Source organism: Drosophila obscura, unplaced genomic scaffold (genome assembly GCF_018151105.1).
Source record: "Drosophila obscura isolate BZ-5 IFL unplaced genomic scaffold, ASM1815110v1 contig_189, whole genome shotgun sequence".
NCBI lineage: Eukaryota > Metazoa > Arthropoda > Insecta > Diptera > Drosophilidae > Drosophila > Drosophila obscura.
In genome coordinates this window covers 68,005-79,747 of record NW_024542777.1, presented here as the reverse complement: position 1 = coordinate 79,747, position 11,743 = coordinate 68,005, and the positions used below count along the sequence as shown (strand labels likewise).

Here is an 11,743-nt window from a genome sequence, read left to right as displayed (position 1 = left end):
AATGCAAGCCTCGACTGCTGACGCAACTTATGGGAAATTTACCCGCAGACCGGCTCCGTGCTCTCCGCCCATTTTCAATTTGCGGCGTTGATTTTTGTGGACCCGTCTCGACGACATTGAAAATTCGAGGAAGGCCCCCAACCAAGTCCTATATCGCGCTTTTTGTTTGTTTTGCGTCCAAAGCGATTCACTTAGAACTTGTATCAGACCTGACTACTGACTCTTTTTTATTGGCTTTCCAAAGTTTCGTTGGGCGCCGAGGATATCCCCAGATCGTCCATTGCGACAACGCGACGAATTTCATCGGAGCGAGCCGCCACCTCAGCGCTCTGCAGAAGGCGCTCGAGGACGGGGCGGACGCAGTTCGCGGATTCGCATCAAAAAACGGATGCGAATTTGCGTTCATACCGCCTCGAGCGCCGCACATGGAGGATCTGGGAGGCAGGTGTCAAGTCTGCGAAGAGACTACTCCTACGGGCGGTCGCTACAGTCCTCGTCGGGATCGAGGCCGTCCTGAACTCCAGGCCGCTGGGAGCCCTCAGCCTCAGGCGTTTTTCGGCGGGCCATCCACAAGTTGGCGCCGCTACCATATTGTTGAACCCGCGCAGGCCTTCAACGGGGCCGGTGTTTCGTCATGTCATCGTCTTAGTCAATGTTTTATGTTAAGATTATTTTTGAATTCTTTAAAGTCTTGTGTAAGTAGGTTACGGCAAGGCGGGAGCGCAATAAAAGCTCGCTCTTTCGCTCAAGGCAAATTCGCCCGCTTTGCCACCGTAGGTTAGCTAGGCTTAGAACGATTTGTATGAAGAAAGAGAATATAATCGTTAATTGAAATTTCGATCGAGCGCACACAGAATTAATTTTCGTCCCGCCTTTGAATAAACCTTTAAACGCCACCAAATTAATTTTCCGGTTTTTTTTGTCAATTAGAAAAACTATTCTCATTTTTCAATAATCTTGACACAAAACATTGACGTCGACGACGACAAGACTACATCATAAGCTACGACTACATAAATCATAAGCTCACATATTTATATACTGACTAAGTTCGGGTATAAAAGTAGAGTCGCGGCAACAGAAGTGACCCACAACGTTCTTTCTCGTTTTGTGAGTAGTTGAAGATACTTTTCGATCATTGGCATGGGACTGTGCAGTTTACATATCATTAAAGTAACTCTTGGAAAATAATTAAAAACACAGCAAGCGGTTTTTAAATTTCCGTTTAAAGAAATTTTCCCCAAACAACAGAAAATTGCAAAAGAAAATTTTGTTATAAAAATGTCCTCACATGGACAGAGATCGGATGCAGAGGATTGGCGTCCTGGCCTGCCACCAAGCACGGCACTTAAAGTTCCGCAGCCAAGTCAGCACCGTGCCTGGATAAATACTGCATTAGAAGAAAGACTAGCCACGGTCCGAGAACAGGATCTCACAAGTGTTCAGTTTCCAAAAAACGCTCCCGGTGCAAAATCAGCTTCGAAATCTATCCGGCTTAAGGTATCAGCCGGAGCAGAGAGCCAGACTACGCTGAAAGCGGAGAAACGCGGCTTATTCGGACGAAAGAAGGTTGCAATAGGTGCGAATCCAAAAAAGTCAACAGTTATGAATGGATTAGGACGCGAGAATACCGTCCCACAACATCTAAAAGTGAAGACATCGCGTATTCTCTATACAACTGACGAGGAGGTGCGCGATGCTCTTATGGAGTTTGGAATTTTTATCATCTTCCTAGTCCTTACATCTCTAGGTGAGTTCCGAGCCCAATTAAACTAAAATGAAACATGACGGATCGAGGCAATATTTTGTCATAACTGAATTTTCGCTTTATACTGTAATCTTGATCGAATCACAACCTGATTCTGCAATCTGGTCGGTAAGCTTATTATATATTTAACTTTGAGGGAGCGAAACAATTTTGACAATGATTCACATACGTCCATTATTCGATTTGCTGATGACTTTGCCATCATCTCAACAGGCAACAACATAAATGATGCTAGCAAAAACTTACAGGTAAAGATCAACGACTTTCACCTTCTCTGTCAAGATCTAGGCCTTAATTTCAACCCCAGAAAATCCTCAGCTATGTTTTGCAGTAGGGGAAGACGTGATAACATCGCAGTTACATGCAATAATATCACTTTCCCAATAAAGGAGTCAATTACCTTCTTAGGCAGGGTCATTAGTGCCAACATGTCAGACAAATTGCACATTGCAAAAATCAGGGACAAATCAGACAAAAGTGAGCTTTTGTTGCATGCTGTATCTACCATCAAAGCGGGACTCAAACCCAAGGTTTCGTCCAACATCTTCAAATCCTTCATCAGATCTCAGCAGGAACATGCCATTACTAGTTTTTCGAATCTAAACATTAGCAACAGCAAGTCTCTTAACACTGCACAGACGGACTGTCTTCGCCGTTGCGTGGGTGTGCCTCCCAAAACATCTACGCATCTGATTTTTGCTCTGGCCGGTATTTTACCTCAGAGCTAAAATTCTCACAGTCAGAGAACTACTGAAAGTAAAGTCTCTAAGCCCGACCTTGTATAATGATGTTATTAAATCCACTGCAAAGACTGCCTACACAGCTGTGTACCAAGAATATAGTGATCTTTTCGACAAGAAGTACAAACATAGTCCCAAAGCCTTAATTTGTCTGTCGCATTCAATGCGATAAGCTAAGCTTGAAGAATGGGTGTCAGGTGGATGGAACATTCTTTCCACTGATGCATCCATCAATGGTGATAAGACAGGCATAGGTATCCCTAGTCACTTTAGCTATATGTTTAGGACTGAAAATAGTTCCTCATCTGTGTTTGCAGAGCTTTTAGGTATATAAACGGCAGTTAAGATATCAAATATAAAAAGTTACAGTAAAACTGTAATTCTCTGCGATAGTCAAGGCGCCTTAAAGGCTCTGAAGAAAAATGAATCAAATTCATACTTAACAGACGAAATCCACCTCAATATGGACAATTCCTTCACGAGCAACTTTATTGTGCACTGGACACCCGGTCACAAGAATATTGCCATTAATGAAAAGACTGATATACTAGCCAAATCAGCCACTAATGTAGGCAATAATAAAAGTTAAAATAAAAGTTCAGACGGATTGGATCAATGAGTACAAGGAAATATCAAAAACCAAAGGAATTTATTTTGCGTCAATTTACAATGAAATTCCAGTCAAACTCGACTGGAGTGCAAAAAACATAAAGGTCATAAATAGACTGTTAAATAATCGAACCTATGATAACGTTTTTTTACACAAAATCAAAGCCAGAAACACCAACATTTGCGAAGTTTGCAACGTTCTCGACAATGCGGAACATGAGAGCCTCTTTTTTTTAGAGAATTGGCCAAATTTATTAATGAGGCTAGTTTGCAGTTGTGAACCGAAACACACTGGATTTTGTTCAGGTCGGGTTAACTCGGTGCCAACGGAAGTCACCTTGAGGAGCAACCTTCTGTTGTTCCTACTTTCTGAGGCAACCTTCTGTTGCCTTACACACCTACACATACACATCAACCCATTTCACTACTATATATTTTGTTAAACTCTTACACACGACCACACTTTAAACTAAGCATCATATTGTTTAAATTATAAGAATATACCAATGCAACACCATGCATGGTCTCATTAACAACCATCGATAGACAAGCAATTCTCGCTGCTGTGGCCGCGACTCAACTTTTATTACCGTACTTTGCTACATCTATAATCTAAATAAACACTGTATATTGCACATCTACAATGTAGATTCCACATCTTTCCCGCGAAATATCGCGCACTGCACAGTGCTGAGTGTGTGAAAGCGAGAAGAATAAGTAGCGTCTGTAGCGCTTATAGGGCGAGCTTAGCAACAGAAAATTAAATTCTTCATTCTGTGATAGTCCGATCTGTACCAGATTCAGAAATCTGGTAGATATGGGCATTCTCTCCAATATTGCGTTTTTAGTTTTTTATTGTGGATACCACAGATTTTCGTTCTTTGTGGTGGCGGCTGGTGGGTAGGGCGAATTTTTGAAGTAAACTTGTAACAGTGTGATATCACATGAGTCTGGAATCCAAATTTGGTTGCTCTAGCTCTTATAGTCTCTGAAAACTACGCGTTCATAACGACGGACGGACAGACAGATATGGCCATATCGACTCGGCTGTTGATGCGAATTAAGAATATATATTCTTTATGGTAGTGCTCCTCCACCTGAATCTGACCTGTGTGTTGGTCCGTCTCTCTTAATATTTTTGTAGCGTTCTAAGAGTGACAGACACGTTCTCAATTCTGTCGTTCCACAGCCCGACGCCGGCATGGATCTTATCGCGGCTTGGCTGTCCACGAACAGGTTGGCTACGTCGTGTGGACGATCTGTAGACTGAGCAGACTTTGCCGCTTTCCGAATGACAAATGGAATATGCTGCATTGGCCCGGTAGCTTATAGAACAGCCTTATACCAGGGTCTGTACAGTATGTGGCCGCTCCTATTTCTCCTTCCATCTTGGACTCCGACTAGGCGTTTTGCTGCCTTCCTGCAATCAGTTGAGCGTGGATGTCCAGGTTGTCAATTCCGAGTAGGGAAGGGAGGGTATCGTCAAGCAAATATCGATATTGATATAAATCAAAATATCAATTAGAATATCATATCGAAGATGTCATATCGTAATGAATATCGTACTATCGCTTTGAATATCAATAACAGTAATATTAACGAACTATATATTTTTGCAGTTATAGGCCTGTCTCCAGCACCTGCGAAAATTCCTGCCAGGAATTTGCTATTTATTCCGTGAAGGTGTGGAACATAACTAAAACAGGGTTGACGAATCACCTGTGTTTTACAAACAGTGCCAATTGTAAAATTCGAATAAAATTAAAACTAAACTATACGGGGGTTCCACAGAAATCTCTAAAGATTTTGACTCGAGACATTTGTCAAATCAACCGAAAAATCCGTAGGTACCACAGGATATCTAGCGATTTCATTTTTCGGACACTTTTTTCGGAGTTCACGCGCAACCATGAGAATTGTAGCTCAGAGTTGAAGTGTTTCAAAAATAATTTTGTGTAATGCTGCTCTTTGTTTATTTGATTGCTTTTCATTAGGGATCTGAGAAGGAATGTTTTGTATAAAGTTACCCAAAACAACTTTTGCATTTGGCAACTCTTCGCTCATAATCTTTGAGCATTTTCTGAACAACAAAATTTAAATTTTTTGCCCGCTAAATTTAAGTGTTGAATGAAAACCCTCACAAAGTTTTTATACCCGTACTCAAAAAAGAGTTAAGGGGTATATTAGATTTGTGGTAAAAGTGGATGTGTGCAACGCAGAGAAGGAAACGTTTCCGACCCCATAAAGTATATATATTCTTGATCAGCATCAATAGCCGAGTCGATATAGCCATGTCCGTCTGTCCGTCTGTCCGTCCGTCCGTCTGTCCGTCTCGATGAACGCCTGGATCTCAGAGACTATAAGAGCCAGAGACACCAGACACATGTGATATCACAATGCTACAAGTGTATTTCAAAATTTCGCCCCGCCCCCTTCCGCCGCCACAAAGGACGAAAATCTGTGGCAGGCACATTTTTAAAGATACGATAAAACTAAAAACGCAGTATCGTAGAGAATGCCCATATCTACCAGACTGCCGAATCTGAACTAGATCGGATCATAATTATAGCCAGAATGAAGAAATTAATTTTCTGTTGGTTCCCTCTCCTTCTCCAGCGCTATTGACGCTACTGATTCTCTTTCTCGCTCGCACACCCTGCCGCGTTCAGTGCGCGAGCAACCCCTAGCGAAGGAGATGTAGAATCTAAATGGTACATGTACAATCTACATGTTAGATGTAGAATAGACATTTTATATGTAGATGTAGATAGCAGATGTAGCAAAAAAATGTAAAATGTAAAATTTTTTTTTTTTTAATTTCTAAAAAATCATAAGCTCAAAAATGTATATACTGACTGAGTACGGGTATAAGTAGAGTCGCGTCCCCAGAAGCGACTCACACGTTCCTTCTCGTTCTAAATCAAATTGTTCTTGAGTTTCTATGTTGCAATTTTTAAGGTTAGCTAGAAACTTCCAGGCTTCCCTAGTATTGCCTTCACATTGAGCTCTGTTAGTGACTGTGGTGGTGACTGCCTCCCAGAAACAGTTTCTCACAATTCCAATTCTGAACTTTAATACCCTTTACAAAGGTGAGGTCCAAGACGGACCCTGCAATTGATTCTATATTTCTCCTAAACGTAGGACATCGATCGTTTACCAGAGCATATCCTGCATTGTTCATCGCTTGCTTTAAAAAAGCCCCTTTTCTACTGTTTATTGTGTCACCAAAACCTATGTGTCTAGCGTTAAAATCCCCTGCCACAATTGCATTTTCAAAGGGGTCTAATTTTTCCAGAAGGTTATTTATAGCTTGCTTAAAGGTTTCAATCGATGTTGTTGGTTCAAAATATATGGAAGCGATAAAAAGATTTAGTTTATTATGGGTAGTGCTTGCAATAACAATGTCCTGATCAGATTCATAGGTTATCTTTTTCATTTTAAGATCGTTTCTGTAAGCGATCGCTACGCCTCCATAGCCATCATCTCTGTATTTTTCTATTAATTTGAAATTTGCTAATTTCCTGAAGCTAGGATCGTGAGAAAAAACTTCAGCCAGAATGGCAATACTGAACTCTCCGTTATTTAAAAAAAATTCGAGATCATTTTTTTTTTGTTTGCTTTAATCGATTGAATATTATGCTGTAAGCACTTCATATTCACGTCGAGACTTTAAACTTTTCTCATTTTCTTCTGTTGGTGTCCTATATTTCCTTTGTGGTATTTTCGTTGTATTTTCGTTGGTATTGGTGTAATTTTTTGACATATTTCGTATGCCACTTACTGAACTGAACTGCGACAACATGCTTATAACCTGCTGGATAATAAATTTGTTTTCTTCTGAATTCTGACAATTCCAGCGACCGGTATATGGTCACTAGTATCATTTGTGTAAGCTTCTAGCTGAAAATGTGGTTTTTTTATGGGAAAGGTTGGTCTCTGAATTACTCTGCTTTGATGTTTTTATTTTGTATATTTTTCCTCAGTTCTGTCTAATTTGGGAAAATTAACCTCATAATTTTCCATCTGTGAATAATTCTGATGGACTGAATAGGTATTTCCTTTCTTGCTATTTTCTTTATTGTCATAATCTTATTAATGTCATTTTCTTTTTCCCATACTGGGCAAACAAGTCTATCCCTGGCTGAATGATTCTTCCCATTGCATAAAATGCACTTAAGAACCGTGCATGTTCCGTTGCAATCTCCCACTCCACATTTTTTGCACCTTCTCGCCGATTTGCATCTGGCCGAAGTGTGCCCAATTCTGCCACAGTTAAACAACTGATGCACTTTTGGAATATATTGATATACCTTCATGCTGCATATCCCGAAAAGTGAGATCTTTTCTGGAATGTCGGCACCCTCAAACCCAATTTTTACCGTCTCGGTTGGCATGAACTTAAATTCTGAGTTGGTATCATCCATTGACATTTTTTCCCTCCTTGCAAATCTTTCTAGGGATTTTATCGCGATACTTGACATTATGTTCTCCCTGATTTCCTCATTCGAAAAACCTAGTGGAACACCTTTGATTATACCAAAGGATTCCACATAATTCCGTGGTATAAATGCTACTATATTCATCTTTTTCAAATCGTTATTTTTAACCAGAGTGTTTGCGTCAGTAAAATTTGAGAAATATATTTTGTATAAGGTCGGAGCCAGCGAAACAATTTCTTTTATACCTGTAATTTTCAGATGTCTGATTTTCTCAAAGAGAAATAATCCATTTTTGGTATTTTTATTTTCGAACTTATCACAAATTTTTGTTGATATCAGCACTGCTGCATCACCCTTATGACTATCTCCATACAACACTATTTCTTTTTCAAAGCCATTTGTCGATACAAAAACTCCCGATTCATTTTTGGTTTTTTGTCCCGCAGCCATAATACTAATTTCAGTGTTTTCGGTATTATTAATGTTTGAGTCAAAGGTCACACTCTCAAAACTGTCTGTGTCCGACCTCATGTCTTCTGCATCTGTATGTGTGTCACTTATGTCCTTTTCAGCCTCTTCATATGTATTAGTGTACTCGTTAGTTCGCTTTTTTTAACCGAGGATGCGCTCTCTTTAGACTGTCCAAAAAGTCTACTTTCAAGGATGGGCTTAAAACGTTTATTTTTCTATCATAATCAGTTTTGGAATGTCTTTTATTGCTGTTAAGTGTCTGGTCCGGAGGTTTCATTTTTACTGACGCCGTGTTACCGGCGTCCGCCATTTTCGCTGGTTTAACCAGCTTGCCAAAAACTCACCCACCTCAGGGAAAGAATCAAAGTTTTCTTTTGATGAATTGATAAATCTTTGATTTTACCACAGGCAAACACGCGTTTGACCCTGTAAAAATTTGTATGAATCACTTTTTTATGCCTTTCGCAAATCACTATGAGAAAGGGAACACAGAAAAAAAAAACGACCGGTCTCACTCGCTGCTGAAAGGGAAGTGTTCTTTTTTGTTCTCGGCCAATTTCCTTTTTATATGAATATGTTATCGCTTACTCTACGACCAATTTTTATACCCGTACTCAAAAAAGAGTTAAGGGGTATATTAGATTTGTGGTAAAAGTGGATGTGTGTAACGCAGAGAAGGAAACGTTTCCGACCCCATAAAGTATATATATTCTTGATCAGCATCAATAGCCGAGTCGATATAGCCATGTCTGTCTGTCCGTCTGTCTGTCTTGTTGAGCGCCTCAGGTCCAGAGACTATAAGGCTAGGGCAACCAAATTTGGTTTCCAGACTCATGTGATATCACAATGCTACAAGTGTATTTCAAAATTTCGCCCCGCCCCCTCCGCCACACAAAGGACGAAAATCTGTGGCAGGCACAGTTTTAAAGATACGATAAAACTAAAAACGCAGTGTAGAGAATGACCATATCTACCAGACTGCCGAATCTGAATCAGATCGGATCATAATTATAGCCAGAATGAAGAAATTAATTTTCAGTTGCTTCCCCTGCAGGGGGCAGGCTTCCAACGACAACGCAACTCATTTTCCTTCTCGCTCGCACACTCTGCCGCGTTCAGTGCGCGAGCAACCCCTAGCGGAGGAGATGTAGAATATGAATGGAACATGTACAATCTACATGTTAGATGTAGAATAGACATTTTATATGTAGATGTAGATAGCAGATGTAGCAAAAAAATGTAAAATGTAAAATTTTTTTTTTTTTAATTTCTAAAAAATCATAAGCTCAAAAATGTATATACTGACTGAGTACGGGTATAAGTAGAGTCGTGTCCCCAGAAACGACTCACACGTTCCTTCTCGTTCTTTTTGACATTGACGTTAGCACACGATAACACACTTGGGGCTGCCACCTAACATAAATAATTGAAGCGGCAGAATCTTCATTAATTACGCACTTATTTTGGCACGGCTGAAAATTTAAATGATGTAAACTTAAGCTTTTTTTTATATCTAATTTAAAACCATTAAATGCATAATATCATCCGAATAATTCAATTCAATTCAATTGTCAGAAAAACTAGGTGGCCAGATTTACCTTTGAGTTGGTTTTGGACGTCGACAATGGATGGCAATTCTACTAGAGATTTGACTAGAGATTTCGTAAAATGTAAATAGACCCTCTAAACCAAGTGAATTCTTAAATTGTTCTAATGCAGATATATCACAAATTCAATAAACTTTCCAAAACACTTTCTTTGAGTAAAGTGTGTTTGAGCAGTGAATTTAACCTGTTGGAACCAACCGAGACAGCATGCTGTGTCAGTTGGAATTCGGTCGGTTTGACAGTCTATGGCACCCCTGATAGTGTCCAAACCGTCTAATTATTGCTGATAATATAGTTTGACGATATTTCTTTGCTATCTTATCGTCTAAAAAAAAGTTTTTTATATCGTTCTGCATTTTATTCATTATTGGTATTACCTGGTCCTTCAGAGCAGATTGCAATGGTCGCAGCAACAACAAAAAGTTTTCTGCTGCTTTCAACTCAATGCCATTCAGCACTTGAACATCAGTTTGCAGTGCCATCAATGCATAATTAGCATATGTTTTCAGCAACAAAAAGCGCTCTAACATATGGAACGTGCTATTTCTTCTAGTAGCGACATCTTGAATAAGCTTATTTTTACTTTCATATTTACAAAGTTCGCTTCTCGCAACAGTGCTTTGCTTAAAATATGTTATAATGGCTTAAAGTTTTGCTATTATTGGCTTTATACATTCAATGCTTAATGAATACTTTGCCACGAGGTTAAGTACACACTACGCGCCACGCACGGCAAATGCTTCTTTTTTTGTTTTTTCAAAAAGGTCTTCAATTGACTTGATCATGTTTGCTGCGTAGTCTGTCACTAACATTTAACATTTAAAATATCAATGCCCACTCCTCGCAAACTTTAGCAAAAGTATTCTTTATATTAATGGTTGTATGCTGCTCCATTTTGCAAAAGTTGCTATGTCCAAAAAATCGGTCATTTTCCTTTGACTTGGGCGATACTGCGGTATGCCCATACGGCAGAGTAAACGAAAGCCTGCTTATTCTACCATTGAAAATGGTTTATCATGTTCCAATAGTAGACATGATATTGTCAAGCTACTTTGTTCTGTCACCATGGCTCAAGTACGCCTGCAGGTCACAAAAATATTTGTGTACAGTTTGCTGGGTGTTAACTGTCGAGTCCGACGAAACCATTAATGTGGAATCTTCATGTTGTTCAGATATAATGAAGGACTAGTTTGTCTGTTTCGGATAAAGCTGATATGGTTGCACTTTTGCTCGTTTACGTGTATGCGCCACGAAATAGATGATAAGTGTTTCGTTGATATTGTTGGGCACTTGGAGCGACTTAATATAACAGTATCATCAGAAAATGTCGAAGTTGTTGTTAGGGTGTCTGTCAGAAGATCTGCTGTGAAGATGATATACAGTGTTGGTCCATGCACGCTGCCTTGCGGTACACTAGCTTCAATTGGATGATATTCAGAGAGGAAATCTTTGCATCGTCCTGCAAAACTTATTTGCTGTAGGTATGACTCCAATATTCCATGGATTTTCTGTGGAAGTCATATTTGATTTTGTGGATTAAGCCAACCGACGCGGCTGAAAGCCTGTGCGACATCCAGAAAAACAGCGGAGCAATACTCCCGTCTTTCAAATGCATTTCGTATCTCAGAGGTTATACGGTTTACTTGTTGAATGGTTCCATGTTTTTCGCAATATCCAAATTGGTGAGTCGGGTTGGCACCGATGATGTGTAGGTGTTGTTTGATACGGTTCAGGAGCAACTTTTCAAATATCTTTGATAGGCAAGGGAGTAGGCTTTAGGTCTATATGATGATGGCTTGGACTTGTCTTTTCCGGCTTTATGGATCATTGTGATGACTGATTTCCTCCATTCTTGAGGATAATAGCCCCATTTCATCATGCTGTTGAATATCACAGTAAGGAAATACACTGCACAGCTCGGCAATTCTATGATCATTTTAGGAGAGATGAAATCGTGGCCCGAAGCTTTATTTTGCTTTGAGATTTGGTTTTTAATGACCCTTGTGACTTCTCCTGATTGGAATATGATAGGCGGAGTAGCTTCAGGATTGTTGGTTGGTGGGAGCACAAGGCTATTCGTTGCTGGGTGTGGTTTGAAGACGTTTTCTA

At 39.8% G+C, this 11,743-nt stretch overlaps 1 protein-coding gene across 1 annotated transcript in view; it reads left to right on the top strand.

The window, feature by feature from the left end:
* Positions 1-1,182: 1,182 nt before the first annotated feature.
* Positions 1,183-11,743, top strand: part of LOC111079354 (polycystic kidney disease 2-like 2 protein) — a 49,746-nt gene continuing 39,185 nt past the window's right edge. The window contains exon 1 of the mRNA XM_022374515.2: positions 1,183-1,750. Within this exon, the coding sequence (XP_022230207.2) occupies positions 1,282-1,750 (469 nt within the window). The 5' untranslated portion in view covers positions 1,183-1,281. The remainder of the gene's footprint in view (positions 1,751-11,743) is intronic.